This window comes from Amblyraja radiata, chromosome 32 (assembly GCF_010909765.2).
Source record: "Amblyraja radiata isolate CabotCenter1 chromosome 32, sAmbRad1.1.pri, whole genome shotgun sequence".
Taxonomy (NCBI): domain Eukaryota; kingdom Metazoa; phylum Chordata; class Chondrichthyes; order Rajiformes; family Rajidae; genus Amblyraja; species Amblyraja radiata.
Genome location: NC_045987.1, coordinates 11,544,608 through 11,564,654, shown reverse-complemented (window position 1 = coordinate 11,564,654; position 20,047 = coordinate 11,544,608). Strand labels below are relative to the sequence as shown.

The 20,047-nt window shown below is 42.6% G+C and overlaps 1 protein-coding gene across 3 annotated transcripts in view; it reads left to right on the top strand.

Moving 5' to 3' along the window:
• The window catches only part of kcnt1 (potassium sodium-activated channel subfamily T member 1), a 275,370-nt gene that overhangs the window by 110,220 nt on the left and 145,103 nt on the right, over window positions 1-20,047 (top strand). The window contains exon 1 of one of the 3 annotated variants that reach the window (XM_033049189.1): window positions 6,814-7,284. The exons of the other annotated variants lie outside the window; for them this stretch is intronic. Coding sequence (XP_032905080.1) covers window positions 7,139-7,284 — 146 coding nt within the window. The 5' untranslated portion in view covers window positions 6,814-7,138. Of the gene's footprint in view, window positions 1-6,813; window positions 7,285-20,047 lie in introns of those variants that run through there. 3 annotated transcript variants of the gene reach the window in all.

Genomic DNA, 20,047 nt, shown 5'->3' with positions numbered 1-20,047 from the left:
GCCGCTGCTCTTATGTGCCAAGGCCATGGAACTATTAAACTGCTGTTGTGGCAATCTGCCTATCCAATAGGATGTAAAAGACCTAATTTTGTCAGAAGACCAGAACTCTTGTTGGTTCCCAGTCAACATTCCTCCTTCATCCAACATCAATAAGACTACTCTACAGGTGCCTTATTTCATCAGTAGTTGTGGAATAGTGGACTATTGCTATGCCTAAATTAGATGTGATTCACCATGTACCAACTGTGTTTATAGTTGATTGTGGAGTTCAAGACACAAGGAATTGCTGATACTGGAATCTTGAACAAAACACAAAGTGCTGCAGGAACTCAGCAGGACAGGCAACTTCTGTGGAGGGCGTGGATAAGTGATATTTTGGGTGGAAACCCTTCTTCAGACTGAGTCTGTGATGAATCGGTCAAAAGAGGGGTTCCAACCCAAACTATCCACGTCATCCACAGATGCTGCCTGACCCACTGTGTTTCTCTAGCACTTAGTGATTGTGAAGCTCATTGGGATCTCATGTGGAAAATGCAATGCAGAATGAATAATTTGCTGCATGAAGATGCCGAGGATAATTTCCCTACTAAACAGGATCTCTGGTTAGAAATATGCTATCATAAATTTTCAATTAACAGCAGTGAGAGTACTGAAATTAGATCACGACATTAAACTCATTTCCTGGAGCCTGATTTGCTCAGGCAACATAAATGGATTGCATAAAAAGCCTTATTTTCCAATTCTAACTACTGCTTACTTATTTGCAGGGCTTTTATAGTGGAGAAAAAGGTGCCAGTATGCATAATCATTCCATGCTATTGAATTATGTGGCAGATCATTGTCCTACAAGCTGTTGAAGAGCCAGACTGTCGATTTTGATTGATAAAATATATATTTTAAACTTTAATAATCTTTTTGTAATGTTAAAATTTCAAAAAATGTGAAAATCTAGTTTTAAACTTTCTGGACATGCTTGTACGCTGTACTGCCACGTAAAAATACTCTTTATTTGTAACGTACTGATGCACAGATCTTTGCAAACCCCTTTTCCAATGCATGAGCAAATGTGATAGAATCATAGAACAATGTAACACCGACAAGTCATTTAACCTATGTAGCCTTAGCCAGCCCCTTAGTGGAACCAAATCAAAAATACTTAATTCCCAGTTCTTCCTCATAAGTCTGCAATTCTTTTGCCTTCAACAGCGTTTCCAATGTCCTGTGGAATCTGCTCCCAGTAACTTTTTAAGCAGTACATTCATACCATGAAAACTCATTCTTCTTGTTTCCTCATATTCCTTTGATCTAATAACATTAAATCTGTGTCCCCTCCTTCCAGGAACTCTGCAGCAGTAAACCCTTTATTTCCCCCAATTCTAGTTCCCCCCCCCCCCCCCCCCCCCCCCCCCCCCTGCCCTTCTTCCTCCCTTTCTTCGCTGTGTTCACCCTGCCAGGCATCCATTTCCCTCAGCATTCCCCTCCCCCTCTTTTCCCTTCTCCCCATCACCTTCTATCTATATCCCTCTCTTTGGTTTCTCATTTCCCACTTCATATCTGACACACTTTTGTATCCTTCATCCAACCATCTGTCAATCAACCCACCTGCATCCACCTTTCACTTGCCAGGCTTTGTCCTGCCTCCACTTCTTTTCCAGCTCCCCCCCCCCCCATTACAATTAGCCTGAAGAAGTGTGCCTACCCAAAACATTGCTTATCCATGTCCTATGGAGATGCTGCATGACCGCTGTCTTACTCAAGAACTTTTCTTTTTCATAAAGCAGCATCTGCATTTCCTTGTGCCAACTTTTTTCCCCTCATTTACTTCATCAGAACTATTTGAAAATGAATTAAATCATCAAACATTTCCCTTAACCTTCTCTGCTCAAAGGCAAACGTTTGCAAAATTTGTACCTGAATGACATCCCATGCTAGTACTAGGATTACCATGCTGGCAAGTGATGCAGAGTTTTACCAGAATGATGATGCAGATGTTGGAATCTTGGGCAAAATAGAAAGAGCTGGCGTAAGCTAGCGGGTCAGCCAGCATTAGTGGAGGGAATGGACAAGTGACGTTTCAGGTCAGGACCATTCTTTAGACTAGAATTATATTTTTTCACAAGGCTCTGGCATCTTATGCCTCTTGATAGCATCCTCGGTATGTATTGCAATGTTTATGTTTAGGATCCATTATTTTAAGTAAAATGTTGCATTTTCTGTATTTTGAGGTGAAATTAATATAATTTACTAATCTGATGCAATTTGATTATTCCTATGTTTATTTAGAGTGAAGTAAGAGAATATATGCACATAATAATAGAACGGTTGAAACGAGAGGGTGATACAGTGTGTAAACTGGATGATTTAGTTTACAGATTCATGCAGGCAAAGTATGATGGTTGGGATGTCTTGGAGCAAAGTGTGCAAGTTGATTACAAGTGAGTTGGTTCATGGTGTAATGGAGTTGTTACACTCTTGTTACAGTGTTATTACAGTGTATTTGCACTTTATTTTGAATATATTTGCAAGCTATTTACAGTAAGCGTATTTCTGATTTCTACGCCTTTTTGTACTTGTGGTTTCATACTTTCCTGGTCAAATAAATCTGTGGACAAAAGAGTTTAGATCTTCAGAGTCTTTGATAACGGAAGGTGTCTAAGCTGACTGTCAAGATTAAACAGTCGTATTTTGATGACAGCACTGTGAAACGACAGCTCTCTACCGGATAGGATAAAGCAGTCATAGCCAACAGTGGACACTAACTACTACAGCACCGTGACACACAGTCAGTGCACGACTACCACAGATATGGCCTTTGTTTACAACCAGGTCCAAAAGCTTCATGTTCGACATTCGGAAATGCTTCAGCATCTGGCTCCGCCTCTCCTTTGCCGAAAAGAAATACAAATGAAGTCAGAGAAAACTGAACTAGAAGCATCTTTGGAACGATTGAGTTGTGAAAAAGAGACAGCCGCAGCTATTGCTGAAGCAGAGGCCCTGGAAGCTGCTGATGAAGAAGTGAGAAACACAACAGTGAGCATAATTAGGATCCCGTTCCTTCAGAAAGGACACAACACACTAAGCAATATGTCATCGGCCAGGCCAAGTCAGGAGAGCAGGCCGACAAAACCACACTGTTCAGAGTCAGAGATTCACAGTGACACTCCAGCTTCACGTCATGCCAGAAGGCAACCGTTTACACCCAGACTCAATCCTTTCAGCCAACCATCCCAGTCATGTCTCAAATACAACACCCATTGTTTCTTCTCGTTTGACTCCACAGCGATTTCATTTCTCTGATTGCGAACTGGATGCTAATTGGCCATGCAAAGTAAGTTTTGGCATCAATGACCACCACATGACTCCTACACCCAATCGGATGTTGCAAAACACCAATCAATGCCCTGCTCCCAATCTTAAACCTCCAAACCTCAACAACTCAAACACTACGCACTTTGTAAGATACTTGGCTTGCTACAAGAGAATAGGACTTGTTCCCAAGTGAAGAAATTGACCTGTTCAAATGGCTTGGTAAGGAGTCAGCAGAACATGTTGAACAGATCAAAGCCATACATATAACTCATCAAGAAATAGCCATCAGGCTATTAAACTCAACTCAAACAAAACTCTGACATTAATAGCCCATTGCACTTTATCTGCTTATTTATGTGTGTGTATATATATATATTCAATGGTATATGGTCACACTGATCTGTTCTGTATTTATTTATGCCTACTATATTCTGTTGTGCTGAAGCAAAGCAAGAATTTCATTGCCCATCTGGGACACATGACAATAAACTCTCTTGAATCTTGAATCTTGAGCAGGGTTGGAAATTATATGGGACAGGCTCGAGCAATGCTATGGCTCAGCCGAAGTTATTGAAGATGCTCTCTTCAACCGAATTGACAGCTTTCCAAAGATAACAAACAAAGATTATTCAAAGCTAAGAAAGTTAAGTGACGTATTAGTGGAACTTCAGTCAGCCAAGGCTGAAGGAGACATTGCCGGCCTTTCCTTCCTCGACATGGCAAGAGGCGTCAATCCAATTGTACAGAAACTTCCTTTCAACCTACAAGAAAATGGGCATCAGTTTGCTCATCCTACAAGCGCTTACACCATGTTCCATATCCTCCCTTTAACTTCTTTGTCGACTTTTTAACTCGTTGGCGAACACCGAAAACGAGCCCAGTTTCAACTTCACCGCTCACACAGACACGGCTTTCAAGACAGAGAGACCCCCTGGGAAACCAAACAGACAAAGAGAAGTCTCAGTACATAAAACAGAGATATTCCCCCAAACGCTCTCCAATCAAGAAGTTCTCACAAAGAAAGACGATTGTGAGAGACTGTGCCTAATACATAGGAAACCTCACCCCCTACGCAAGTGCCTTGCCTTTTGGGAAAGGCCCATTGAAGAACGTAAAGCAATCTTAAACGAGAACTGCATTTGCTTTAAATGCTGTGCTTCTTCATCACATATGGCAAAAAACTGCAAATTCAGGACACAGTGTTCTGAATGTGACTGTGAAAAGCATCACACAGCTCTCTACCCTGGCCCTGGATCAAAGAGACCGACCCTGCTCCAGCGCACGGCGGGGAGGAGGACATCTCATCACCATAACGTCACCACAAAATGTACACAAGTCTGTGGAGGAGATCTATCAGACCGGTCCTGCTCAAGGATCTGCCTTGTGAAAATATATCCAGCAGGCCATCGAGTCAAGGCAAGGAGGCTTTATGCAATTCTAGATGAGCAGAGTAACGTCCGCTCAGAGTTCTTTGAAATATTCAATGACCAAAGCCCAAGGTCCTTATTTCCGAAAAACGTGTGCTGGAGCAAAGGAGACAACGGGGAAAAGAGCCAGTGGATACAAAGTGGAATCCCTGCATGGAGCGGTCAGCCTCGCATTGCCCAGCCTCATTGAATGCAATGAGATACCAGATAACAGATCTGAGATTCCAACTCCAAATGGTGCTCTTCACCACGCTCATTTGATGTCAATAGCGCAACTCATCCCAGATCTTGACCCAGAGGCTCCCATCATGCTCCTGCTTGGACGGGACACTCAGAGTTTACAAATTACGCAAACAGGTCAACAGCCCCCACGACGCACCTTATGTGCAGAAGCGAGACCTGGGATGGGTTGTTGTAGGCAATGTGTGTCTAGGCAATCTCCACAAACCACTAACAGTAGAGGCCTACACTAACACCAGAGAGGGAGAGCATCCAACCCATTTTGAACCAATGTGGATCATGTCAAGGAGAAATATGATGGAATCCAGATCCACATATTCCACAATACAATTCAGGGAGAACCTTACCTGTGAGGCTGAGGCTAAGGTGCAATGTCTTTAGTCAAATCAAAGAAGGCAACCAGATTGCTCCTTCTATCCAAGACGCCTCTTTCATGAAAATAATGAAAGAAGGTATAAAGAAATTTGCAAGCAACAGAGTAGCACGGCTATCATTTAAACATCCACGCTGATGGCTCTCCAATAACAGGCCTCAGCCACTGAATCGTCTCAAGTCTCTCATACACAACTTTGAGAGGAAACCTGAAATGAGAGACCATTTCCTCAACACACCACGCGCGAAGATTCCTGGATTCTATGTTCCTGCAACTGAAAAACACCAAACTTACCCACAAAGTACTTCTCACCTTCATGGCAGAAGTAGCAGCCATTATCATCGCAAGGCCATTTGTTCTAGTGTCCACTGACCCGGACAACCCGTTCTTTCTGATGCCAGTGGCTCTTCTCACACAGAGAGTGAACATCCTTCCTGCTCCTGCCGGTGAGTATGATGTCAAAGACTTCTACAAGAGTCAAAGGCGACAGGTTCAACACTTGTCCTACACCTTCTGGGACAGATGGAGGAAATAGTACCTCCCAATTCTACAGCCACGCCGGAAGTGGCAGTCCAGCCAGCCGGACATACAGTCCGGGGAGAATTGTTCTACACGACAACAGTCAAACCGCAAGAAATGAGTGGCCTCTTGGACTTGTCACTCAGATCTTCCCGAGCAATGACGGGAAGGTCCGCAAGGTCGGGGTAAAGGTCGCTCAGCGGGACAGGCATCATCTCTGGAGAGAAGGAATAGGTGACGTTTAGGGCCGAGACCCTTCTTCAGACCAACACATTATTTGGATATTGTCATCTGCTGCTGAGAGCGGCTTGCTCTATGCAGATTTTCTGCAGGGTTTTGTCAAAACACAATCAACCGTAAGCAGGGCAGGAAGGCAAGGTGTATGCCCATCGAGGTTGGCTGCAGAGGTTTTGCAGGGCAATCGCTCTACAAAGCCTTGAGTGCACTGGGCATCAACGGAGTGGCGAGGAGAAGAGCCATCAAGAACACCACAGAGGCAGCGGAGAATGGCTCTGGATCAGGAGAGAAGGTCCATTGGGAGGAGCGAATGCCACCTGAACACAAGTCGTGGTCTGATCAACCATGGCTGGGTCGCCTGGGTGAGGGTGTCTGATGTTGAAAGACCCATTGACCCCAGGTTACATCACTGATGATGTGTTCAGGAGCATCTATCGATGTATTTTTTAATCAAGCATTTAATGACTAAAGGGCTTTGGGATGTTTCAGTGTTGAGAACTAGTCAATAAGTTGGATATCACAGTTACATGAAAAGAAATGCGGCGGTGGCAGTTTTTCCCCCCAAGTGATGCAACGATGTCTGTGGGTGTGTGATGCCGGGGGAACGGAAGTTTATTGCCACCTGCCATAAAACACAATTGCTTCTGCAACTTTCCTTGTAAGCGTATTGGGGAATAGATTCTCCTCCTATCCGCGCTAACAGACCGTGGAAACGGAGCCATGAAAGTGGTCACGGTGCATTTCACGTGCGATGCGCCCGTCACGATGCTGAAATACTTCCGTGCATATCGCTGAACGCGGGTGTAATGATAACGGTGGCAATACCAAGATGTTGCATTTTTTAAATTTATTACATCGCGAAGACTTGACCAAAAATATCTGGCGATTGGGACTATTCCACTTGCAAGCAGAGGGAGAGGCGCGTACAACTCGGGCCAGGTGGTTGGTGCCTGCAGTCTTGTGTGCAGTGCAATAACTGCTGTGTTCGTCAATGAGCTACATTAATTGGAGAGAAATCCGTGCAACCTGAACGATGGCTGGGACGAAACTGAAACCATCCTCTTCGGAGCCAGAGGCAGTGATGAAGGCTGGATCAAAGAACGCCAAGAATGCAAACGTAAACAGTTCCCCCAAGCCACCCCGGAGGATGGGATCTTTAGGGAGTGACTACGGACTGAGGTACTGACTGCAGCTTCTCTGGAGGGAAAAATTGTCAGCAAGATCTCTGCTATAGGCAGGTTGAGGAGACTAGTGTCCTGCTCAGATGGCAATGTGGTGCTTGCGAAGGCGAGAAGTTATATTTACATAGCCAAGTAGGGTGAGGGAAGAGATTAAGAACAGAGGTTCATTTCAATGCTTGATGTGTTTCGTACATTGAATTAAAGATGAGCAGCCAGTTTGATTGCATGCTAGTATTATTCATCTTTATTTTTTAAATGCTCTTTAAAAGCTTGATAATACTGTTGTAATCGTTCACTTACTGAATATTCAGCTCCCTAAATGGCTATGGATGTCTAAGATAACATGTTAGCTTTTGATCACGTTGAAGAGTAGGGAATGAATGAACTGTACCACCGATGATCGACTTATTTACACGTGTTTACCACAGCTAGTTATCTGCTTGTTAATTCATTATTGTCCTAATAGTCGTGCATGGCATGAGTTAATGTTCAATGTTTTTTTGGCATTACCAGTTTGCCTGCTTATTTCAAAGACTGGTGGAGGGTGATATTCCTGAGCAATTTCACCTCCCACAGTTTTTGTTTCTATTGCTGAAATCTTTTTAGTATAAGTTTCACAGGTACTTCCTGCACAATTAAAAAAAATATGCACATTAGTAGAACTTCTGGAAGAAAAATCAAATTTTCTGTAAATTTAATTTTAAAAATTCATTCTCCAACCTGTTTCCAGTTTGTTTAATAATAATAATAATAATAATAATATATTTTATTGTCATTGCACATCAAATAAATAAATAAATGAGATAAATTAATAAACGGTGTTTCCACCCCCTTTTGATGGTGATCGCAAGAAATGTAAGATTGCGCTGGTCGCACCCTGTACATTTAATGTTTATAATACCACTTAATACCACTTCCTTTCAGTTAGCCTAAAATTGTGACCGGGAACAAAATCAAGAGCCTGCCTTGTGCGGGACCACATGTTGTAAATTGGTGTTCTTCATGCAGATTAACTGGGACACTGCTGGGAAAACAACTAGCTCAAAGCACAGCTGAAAATGGAATGGTTGGAAATTAATATGAATTGAGGGATTATATGTGGAAACCAGAACTGTGTATAGGGAAAACCAAATTCAGTGCCTTAGTTTGAGGCGGTTAATGTTGCCGATGAAGCATCATGTGATTTAATGGTCTTACAATTACATGTGTGTTTTTCAATCTTGTTTTAGACTGACAAATATTACATAATGAAACCACATTGACACAGCTGGTAGATCAGCTGCCTCCATGTTGGAGATTCAGGTTTGATCCTGACCTCTGATGCTGCCCATGTGTGGAGATTGCATGTTTTCCCTGTGACTGCTCTGTGACATTCCAAAGATGTGTGGGTTTATAGGTTAATTGGCCTCTGTAAAATTGCCCCAGGTGTGTGAGGAGTAGATGAGAAAGTGGGATAATTTAGAACTAGAGTAATCAGTGATTGACGTGGCCTTAGTGGGCCGAAGGGCCTGTTTCCATGCTGTAGTACTAAACTAAACAATGGCTGCAATTTATATTGTACGAAAATGGATACATTAAAAATTCACAATGAAAAAGTAATATCCATTTCAGTTGGTTTCTCAAAGTGGGTTTTGAACCCTTACCTCTGTAAATTTATGTTGTCTAATTTTAATGAAAAACAAGGTGAAGAGCAGAGGCTATCGTGCAAGTCTCTCCAAATGGTCCTTCCATAATCTTCGGGTACAGTCTGGATCTTTCCACATACGTCATTGTATACATTGGGTGTTTTCTCTGTAACTTTTATGCTACAATGCCAAGAAACTATATTCTGCATTCTATTGTTTTTCTTTTTGCTCTAACTGTTGTACTTGTGTTTAGCTTTATTGTGTTCAAGTATGGTATTACCTGATTTGACTGGATCACAGGCAAACAAAGCTTTTCACTTTATCTCGGTACATGTGACGATAAAAAAACCTAAATCTTAATCCTTGTGTGAATTTCCCAGTGCCGTTTGCATGCATCTTCCGGTCATCCATCTAGATCAGAAACCCATCACCTCAACTTCTCTCCTTTCTCCTTCACACCATTATAGAACTTTCTCTTGTGGTTGTATGCTTTTAACTCCACTCATCTTGTACCCTATGCCCTCCCAAATACTGACCCCATGGCTCTCAGCATCCCCAATGTATTTAGTTGTGTTGCTGTTATTCCAGGCCTGAGTTCCTCTGAGATGAGCCAACATTTGCCCACAATTCCAATTCTCCATTCTTCTCAAACTTGAGAAAGGAAAAGCTGGGAGACCGCACGACAAATCTCATTGGTGGGTCGGCAGTGGAGAGAGTGAACAGCTTCAAATTCACGGATGACTTCTCCTGGGCCCAACACATAGATGTGATTATGAAGACGATGGTTTACAGAGATTCAGCATGTTACTGAATACTTCAACAAACTTTCACAGATGAACTGTGGGAAGTATCCTGACTGGTCGCATCATGGCCTTGTGTGGCAACACCAACCCACGGGAACACAAGAGGCTGCTGAGTGGTGGACCTGGGCCAGTCCATCACGGGTACAGCCCTCCCCACCATTGAAAGCACCTCCAGAGCTGCATCAAGAAAGAAATATCTATCATCAAGGAACACCACCATCTGGCCATGCCTTCTTCTTGCTGCTGCTATTGGGCAGAAGCCTCAAGTCCCACACCACCAGCTTGAGGGACAGCTACCTCCCTACAGATATCAGGTTCTACAAAACCCTAATCCTTCCTCAACAACAGAACACTACAATTCACTTCTTGCACTACCATGGACTTGCTTTTTTTTTCTAACCGTGTTTTGCACTAATGTCCTTTTTTTTGCACAATCGTCTCTTCTTTAGACATTTCATATGTATTTTATATTAATTATTGTTTGTGTGCATTTGTCTGAGTCCATGTGCCTGTGAAGCTGCTGCAAACAAGATTTTCATTGTACCGGTACCTCACTGCTCTTGCTCATGTTGACAACTTGACTTATTTGGCTCACCCTTTTGCTCTTTTTCAATAATGCAAATAATGTAGGATCGAATAACAGGGCTTCGTTACAGCACTGTCTTCAGCAATTTCAGATAAAAATATCTCCTTTCACAAAATTACTCCATTCAACATTATTGTTTCTTTACTAGTTCCAATTCTTTTGATTGAATGATTGAAAGACTGCATGGTGATGGGGCCCATCATACTTTTGCATGCACTCCCTTGGGGGCAATTTACTGAGGCCAAACTACCTCCAAACTCACAAGTCTTTGGGATGTGGGAAGAGACTGGAGCACCCAGAGGAATCCCACGTGATCACAGAACGTGCAACGTTCACACCGATAGCATCCAATGTCAGGATTGAATCTGGGTCTCTGGTGCTGTGCTACTGAAGTAGGACTTTCCTCAAGTAGGGCTTCGAACTGGTAGGATTTTCCTAAAGACGCTTTCAACATCAATGTTGTCCTCATAACAGATGTTGTTTTGACTAATGCTTTGATTCATCTCTACCAATGTAAAAAACAAATCCATGTCACTGATTCTCTGGTTGAAGAAACCATTGCGATTGAATGGATTGCCAGTGACTTCAAAGGAGAACAAAATTCATTGGAATGTAAACTCACCTTTGCACTAGATTGATCCCTGGAATTGAAGGGTTGTATTTTGAGAGATTAATCAGCTTGGTCTCATTGAAACATAAACTCTTCCAGGGCTTGATAGGTAAGATATAGAAAGGACATTTTGATGGCTAAGGTGTGTTGATCCAGGGGTCACAATCTCAAAATAGGTTCAGATCGAAGTTGGGAAGAAACTTTATCTTCCAAACAAAGTGCTGGAAGAAGTCAACAGAGCAGGCAGCAATCCTCAGTGGAGGATGTGGACAGGTAACATTTTGGATTATGACCCTTCAGACATTTCAGTCCGCAGAAGTGTCCCGACCCGAAGCATATGTCAATCTGAATAAGTGTCCTCATCAAAAACTTTGTCTGTCCATTCCCTCCACAGATGCTGTCTGACCCACTGAGTCACTCCAGCACTTTTTTTGCTCAAGATTCCCATATCTGCAGTTCCTTGCATCTCCTTCATGGTTGTTGGCTTGTTGCCTCTGGGCACCTTCCATCCACCATCTATTCTTTGGCATGGTTTTATTTTGCTAGGCCTTTCAGGTAGTGGTGAAATGATTACCCAAGAGAGCTCTGGCATCTTAGTTCCTATAGATTGATGGGGTTTTCAGACTTTAAGAGTAAAAAGGACCTGGGCTGACAACAGGCAGATAGTGTTATGCAAATGATCAACTATGATCTTGTTGAATGCCAGAGCAGATACAATCAGATACAAGGAATGTTATTTTGTGGGGAGGGTGTGCCAAATACAATACCCCTATTTATTTTGTTTTTGTGATCAGTTTGTCTTTTGAACACATTTATTTAATCATTGGCATCTTTTTAGTTAAGACATAAAATTTATATTTTCATTCCGTTGCCTTGGTCTTCTTGCTTGTAGATGGAAGAGATTCTGCCAAAGACATAGCAAGGGACTGACGTCCAATGGGAATCAATTCAATAACTGCAATGTTGTATAATCTAACCTGCATTTTTATAATGTTCAATGCAGCAATGCTGCCTCTCTTTCGTTTTTTAATCAGTTTTATTTTTCTACAACCAAAATCCATCATGTTGTTCCAAATAATTAAAAAATATTCTGCCCAATATTTTTGTTTCCAATCCCCACTGCCAGTTTACCTGGAATAAGCAATTATTGAAATTGCACTTGTCTTTCACACATCACTAAAGCAAAGTATGTGAAGAGTAGAATCGCAACACAGCAGCTCTGCTGTGGCGTGAATAGTTTGTTTTTTACAAATGGGCCAACATTTGCAAAGACTGCTCAGTCTCAATTTTCTTTGTTCTCGTTACTCTGATTGTAAACCAAGTTAATGTTTCAAGTAAAACACAAAGTGCTGGAGGAACTCAATGGGTCGGGCAGCACCTGCAGAAGGAATGGATATGTGACGTTTTAGATCGGGACCTTTCTTCAGACTTGAACCTTTGTCCGTTTTTTTTTAAAAAGCCCCGACTTTGTGTTTCGTGCAAGATTCCATCATCCACAGTTCCTTGTGTCTCAACGCTTTAAGTGATTGGCAATAATAATTCACCACAAATTAACATGCAGTGACACTATTGAGCAGGAAGTGCGGTTTCTACTGAGGGTTTTCATGTTTATGATGCCATTTTATAGGTAAATGTTTATTTGTTTTGGTTAATTTAATGTGCTTAGCCAATGATCTTCACAGTTTACTGAGCTTTAGATGGGCTCCAATGTTAGCCCACATTGGGACTTTTATCATGATAATTAAAGTTTCTTCAAGATTGGATGTAGCAATGCTCATAATTAGCAAATGAGTGTTTATTTTTAGAATTAAACCCACTTCCTGCCACATACCGTTTATGTAAAGTTTTTCATCTTCATAATGATTGTAGAGTTGGAAACATAGAAAATAGGTGCAGGAGGAGGCCATTCGGCCCTTCGAGCCAACACCGCAGTTGGAAGAACTATAACAACAGGAAATATATGGCAAGAATCAAAATTAATAAATTTATGGACCCACATTTGACTGTCTAATTACTCTAATTCCCATTAACACAGCTAACTATTCCTCCAGCAGTTTGTTTCTTGCTCGGCGAATTAGGTGTCCATTTGCCTGCAATTGTAATGTATCTGAATGGAGGAAACATCCATATCTGAAAAAGGGTTCCAACGTGAAATGTCGCTTTTCCATTCACTCCATAGATTCTGCCCGACCAGTTGAGATCCTCCAGCACTTTGTGCTTTGCTCAACTATCCAACATCTGCTGTACCTTGTGTCTCCTATATCATCGCTCCAATTCTCTTCCTTCCATTTTCATAACTGCCTTTATGCTCCACATGATGTGAATTTTGGGATTACCCCAATATGTTTAGATAATGTATATATGGGCAATTAAAAATACCCAATGACTTGGCCTCCACAGCCATCTGTGGCAAAGAATGTCACTCTCGTGACAAAAGAAATTCCTCATCATCTCCTTTCTAAAGGTGTGTTCTTTTATTTTGAGGTTATGCCTCTGGTCCTAGACTCTCCTACTAGTGGAAAGAGCCCCTCCATATCCCCTCAATCCAGGCCTTTACTCTATACCGTAGGTTTCAGTGAGGTACCCCCTCATCCTTCTATGTAAGTACAGGCCCCGTCAAACGCTCATCATACACTAACCCAATCATCTCCTGATCATTCTTGTAAACCTCCTCTGTAACCTCCTCACTGATCTGTTTTAATAGTCACAGTACCAGTGGCATATTGTGGTTTTACTAATTCATGATAGATCCGAGCTAATATTGAAATGTATTGAATAGATGCTAAAAATATGTTCCTACCCACAAAACAGTAATCGCCAGGACAGAATGGGTTAATGGAAATCCTTTTGATCTATTGAACGTAGAACTAGGATTTCATTGTCTGCATGTGACCAGGGCCACTGCTGTGGTGATCAAATAAGATATGATCTATACTTATTATGTTGAACTACAGGGCTCTTGACAGTGAGATGGTGATCACATTCTGGTAGATCTCGTGTTTTTAATTCTACTTTCTGATTTATGATGACTGATTTTTTTTTTTTAATAGTTAATATTATGCACTTTTCAGTGTAATTTTAATCCATATTTTTGCCATCATAAATTTTAGATCATGGTTTTGAATGTAAATGAGCCCTTTAGCCAACGTGATCATGTCAACCAACATGCCCATATAGGCTAATCCCTTTTGACTGCGTTTGGCGCATGTCCCTCTAAATCTTATCTGTCCATGAACCTGGGAAACATCTGGGGAACAAAAGAACACTAGAAACGTAGACAGGAAACTGGTATCAGAAAACCCAAGAGTAGTAGGGAAAGGTTCTTTCTGTGTTCTGGATGGAAGTGCATGCTGGTGCGAAGAGCATTGCTCATCTTAACATATTAATGACATTGACTTGGAAATTCGGGGCATTTTCTAAATTTTCAGGTAACACAGAGTTTGGAAGCATAGTGAACTCAGGGGGCAGTTTGTAACAGACTTGTAACAAAAATATATGAATACTCTGGTGAAATGCATGGATGTGACAGATGCAATTTAACTTGAAAAATCAATCGAATATCTTTTGGTGGCAAGAACTTGAAAAAGTAAGGAAAACTATTCAAAAGAGACACGGGAACAGTGATGTTTGGGTGTTATCAGTGCATGGAGCAGTGAAAGTGGCAGTGCTGGTTGGGAAAGTGGGTTAGAAAAACATACACAATCCTGAGCCTCATAAATAGAAGCACAGAGTATGAGAACGGGGAAGTAAAAATGTACTTTTATAAAATTTGGGGTTTGCTGCAACTGGAATGTTGTGTTCAGTTTTGGGCTCCACTCTTTAGGCAATAGGTAAAGGCATTTATAGATACAGGAAAGCTCTACGAGGATAATTCCAGGGAGAATGGAGCATAATTATGTGGATAGACTGGAGTACTCTCTACTCCAAGGAGTGCATTTCTTGGAGTGGAAGAGGTTAAGATCAGGTAGATAGAATGAAATTCTTGCGATTGGTGGAATGCTCATGGATCAGAAGACATTGAAAGAAGGTGGTTGGCAATGGAACCAAATGTGATATGGAAAATAACTTTCCAGTGGTTAAGGTCTGGGATGAGCTGTCTGGGTTGTAAATGGATGCAAATGTAGTTTTGGTATTAGAAAGGGAACTGGTTAGGTACAAGAAAGGAAATAATTTGCCGAGCAATGGAGAGAAGGTGTGAGTGTGGGAAGGGTTGGATTGGCCTTGCATAAAAAGCCAGTCTAGACTTGATAGACAAAGTGACCACCATCTATTGTGTAACTTCTCTGTGATTTTTCTGCATTTGTGAATTGCACTCCAAAATGTTTTTATTCCTAGTTCCTCTCCTTTTGCCCTACTGCTTCATGGTATCAGCCACGCTTCTCTTTCCTTTCCTCCTCCCCCCCCGAACACTTATTCTCCCCTAGTCCCATCTACCTAACACATTGAACATCAGGCATGAATCATTGTTGCTGCAATGGGCCCATGGTTCAAATAGATCCTTCAGTCAGTCTCCCAGATGAGAATGAAGGATAATGGAGGCCATGGGAATAAGGATAAAGTTGAGACATTTCTGCACCAAACACCAATAGAAGACAGTAGATGTTTTGATGTTGATAGCGCCATTCATGATTTTGTAGGGAAAGAACTCTTCTTTATAACGCTTCTTCCCGGCGGCTGTCACTCTACTCAACAACATACCTCGGTGATTGCCAATCACCTCCCCCCCCCCCCACCCCCCCGGACACTTATTATTATTTATTCAAATCATTTGCTATGTCGCTCTTCCAGGGAGATGCTAATTGCATTTCGTTGTCTCTGTACTGTACACTGACAATGACAATTAAAATTGAATCTGAATCTGAATAAAGGTAATCATTTTATAGAGTATGCAAAATATCCAGGTGAAATTAAAGAAACATAGTGTGTGTGTGTGTGCCTCGTTAATTGTGAGTCTTTACAGTGTGTGAAGTAGCTGCATATGTGTTTAGAAAACATCACTGAGCAAATGTCAGTGATTCACAGGTAACTCATTTTGGAATATTCCAAGGTTGAGAACTGTGATGCACACATATAAACCCCGACCTGCTATATAATGGAGTAAAATTAAAGAGTAAACGATAAAACACTTCAATGTCTTTAGCTTTAGGATATTGTAACTTTCAGTACAACAGCAACTCGTACATTTTCAACTATCAGATGATTTACATGTTTATCTTTTTTAGATAATTTTCCTTGCAGGTGGCCTTTGTCTTCATTCTTTTTTTTTGGCAAGAAGTGAGGATAATGTATTCACCTGGGGATTAAATTGCATATTCTTGTCTCTTGAGTACGTTTTTGTGTGACAACATAAAGTGTCTATTTCCACTAACGTTTTTGGTGCATAGACGCAAAATGCTGGAGTAACTCAGCGGGACAGGCAGCATCTCTGGAGAGAAGGAATGGCTGATGTTTCGGGTCGAGACTCTTCTTCAGACTGAGAGTCAGGGGAAAGGGAATCGAGAGATATAGACGGTAATGTAGAGATATATAGAACAAATGAATGAAAGATATGCATAAAAGTAATGATGATATAAGATACAGGCAATTGTTAGCTGTTAGCTAGGTGAGAACGGCTAACTTGGGTGGGGGAGGGATGGAGAGAGGGGGATTGCAAGGGTTACTTGAAGTTAGAGAAATCAAAGCTCATACCACTGGGCTGTAAGCTGCCCAAGGGAAATATGAGATGTTGTTCCTCCAATTTGTATTTGGCCTCACTCTGACAATGGAGGAGGCCTAGGACAGAAAGGTCATTGTGGGAATAGTATAGTATAGTATATCTTTATTGTCATTTTCCTGAGTACTCACATACCCAGAGGAAACAAAAAAACATTGCTCAACCAGTGTCCATTCAGTGTGCAGTACAAAAATAACTGTGGGAATGGGAAGGAGAATTAAAGTGTTTGGCAATTCGGAGATCAGATAGGTCCAGGTGAGCAAAGTGTTCAGCAAAACGATCGCTCTGTCTACGTTTGGTCTCGCTGATGTATAAGAGTCCACATCTTGAACAACAGATACTGTAGATGAGGTTGGAGAAGTAAGTAAGTAAGTAAGTTTATTGGCCAAGTATTCACATACAAGGAATTTGCCTTGGTGCTCAGCCCACAAGTAACAACATGACATACAGTGACAGTTACGAATGACTCAGAAAACACTAAACATTAATAATAATAAAACATTAATGATAAAACACCATTGATCAAGCATGTGAACCAACAAAATACCAGATCAAAGGGAGGCCACAGATTTTTGGCTGTTGAGTAGAGCAACTACTCGTGGATAAAAACTGTTTTTGTATCTGGCTGTGGCAACTTTGACAATCCGGAGTCGCCTTCCAGAGGGAAGTGATTCAAAGAGTTTGTGGCCAGGGTGAGAGAGGTCAGAGATGATCTTGCCCACTCTCTTCCTGGCCCTTGCAGTGTACAGTTCATCAATGGAGGGAAGGTTGCAGCCAATAACCTTCTCTGCTGATCAGACGATTCGCTGCAGCCTCCAGGTGTCGTGCTTGGTGGCTGAGCCAAACCAGACCATGATGGAGAAGGTGAGAACAGACTCTACGATTGCTGTGTAGAATTTGACCATCATTGCCTGTGGCAGATTGTGCTTCCTCAGCTGCCGTAGGAAGTACACCCTCTGTGTGCCTTTTGGAGTCAATGGTAGCCCCCCACTTAAGGTCCTTGGAGATGATGGCTCCCAGGAACTTAAAAGACTCCACATATGTGACTGTGGTGTTGTTGATGGTGAGTGGGGTGAGGGGAGGGGGAGCTCTCCTAAAGTCTACAATCTATTCCACTGCAAAGTGCAACGATCTGGAGGTTGTCAAAGAATTTTATTTGAATACGTGCTCACTATTGTAATATAAGAATATAGAGTCTTGCAGCGTGGATGAATATACATACAATACAATATTTATTACATGTCATTTGAACCTCAGTGAGGCTCAAACGAAACTCCGTTTCCACAGCCAAACAAACAAAGACAATTTCCTACAGACATACACACAATTCAATTTACAGAAACATCCATCACAGTGAACCCACTGTGATGGAAGGCAAAGTCTTTTCTCTCCCGTACTCTCCATTTCTTTCCCGATGTCGACGCCCCAGGCGGGCGATGATAAGTCCCACGGCCATTTTAGACCGCGCCGGGCGATGTACGGCCCCGCTCCCGGTCTAAAAGTCACAAAGTTGGAGCCCCCGGCGGGCGCTGGAATGTCCCACGGCCCTTAAGCCGCGCCGGGCGATGTACGGCCCCACTCCAGGTCGTTCCAACCCCGCGACATGGGCTGGAGAAGTCGCGTTGCGGGGGCTCCAGAAAGCGGTCTCTTCACCCGGAACCGCGAGCTCCCGATGTCCCGACAGTCCACAGAAGCTAATAATAATAATAATGATGCATTTTATTTGCTGGCACCTTTCTGGACACCCAAGGACACCTTACAGGGCATAAAATCACAATACATTTATCAATATTAAAATCAAGTTGATTAAAAACAAAAAACAAAAAATACACAAAACATTTTAAGTCATTAAAATCAGGGTGAACACGGTGGAAGTTATGTCGGGTATGCTAATCTAAACAGGTGTGTTTTGAGTTGTGATTTGAATTGATCGATAGTGTCCAGGTGACGGATGGGAGGTGGGAGAGTGTTCCAGAGATGTGGGGCAGAGCAGCTGAAGGCTCTGGCACCCATGGTGCTGAGTCTAAATGTGGGGACAGTTAAAATTGCAGCTGAGGAGGAACGAAGTGACCGGGAAGGAGTGTATGGTAGCAGCAGGTCAGAGAGGTATTGGGGAGCAAGGTGGTGTAGGGCTTTGAAGGTCAGCAGTAAAATCTTGTAGTTAATCCGGTGGTGCAGAGGGAGCCAGTGGAGCTGAGTGAGGATGGGTGTGATGTGGTCCGATGATCTGGTGCGGGTGATGATCCGGGCTGCAGAGTTCTGAATGCATTGGAGGCGATGAAGAAGTTTATTGGAGGTGCAAGTGAGGAGGGCGTTGCAATAATCGATGCGGGATGTGACCAGAGCGTGGATGAGGACTTTTGTATTGTCTTTGGAGAGGGAGGGGCGGAGTCTGGAGATGTTGTGGAGATGAAAGTATGCAGAGCGTGTGATATTGCTGATGTGGGGGCCAAAGGAGAGTGTACTGTCCAGAATGACGCCAAGACTTTTGACATGGGAGGAGGTGGGTATGGGTGAGCCATCAACTGAAATGGTGAACGGGTGGGTTTTGGAGAGTGTGGACTTTGAGCCAATTAGCATGAATTCTGTTTTATTTCCATTGAGTTTTACAAGGTTGAGTGACATCCAGTTGCTGATAGCTTGAAGACAGGTGGTGAGGGCAGTTGGGGGAAGGGAGGTGTTTAGTTTTGTGGAGAGGTAAAGTTGTGTATCATCGGCGTAGCAGTGAAAATTGATTCCAAAATGACGGAGAATATTGCCAAGAGGTTGAATATAGATGATAAAAAGCAGTGGCGCCAGCACCGATCCCTGAGGAACACCATGGGTGACTGTGGCAGTTGTGGATGTGACTTTATTTCCCTGGATGAACTGTTTTCTGTCGTGTAGATAGGACCTGAACCAAAGTAGTGCATTGTTGTTGATGCCGGTGGCAGATAGACGTTCCAGAAGAATTGGGTGGGAGATGGTGTCAAAGGCTGCTGTGAGGTCGAGGAGGATCAGGATGGATAAGTGGCCGGTGTCAGCTGCGAGAAGGAGATCATTTGTAATTTTTACCAAGGCTGTTTCAGTGCTTTGATTGTGGCGAAAACCGGACTGAAATGGTTCATAGAGGTTATTGTTTTGAAGGTGGACTTGAAGTTGTGTCGCTACTGTCCTTTCCAGAAGTTTAGTGATGAATGGGAGGTTGGAGATGGGGCGGTAGTTATTTGGATTGTTTGGATCAGAACCTGCGTTGCTGGAGCCTCCGAGCTCCAGAGTCGGGCTGTTGCAGCGAGCCACCACGCACCGATGCCGGCCAGCCCCACGATGGTAATTCCCAGCTCCGCAGGCTCCATGACTGGTCGCTGGAGGCCGCTCCACGGTGCTAGGCCCCAACGACAACGGAGCTTTTTGCTGAGAATCAACCTTATTTAAGAAAGTATAT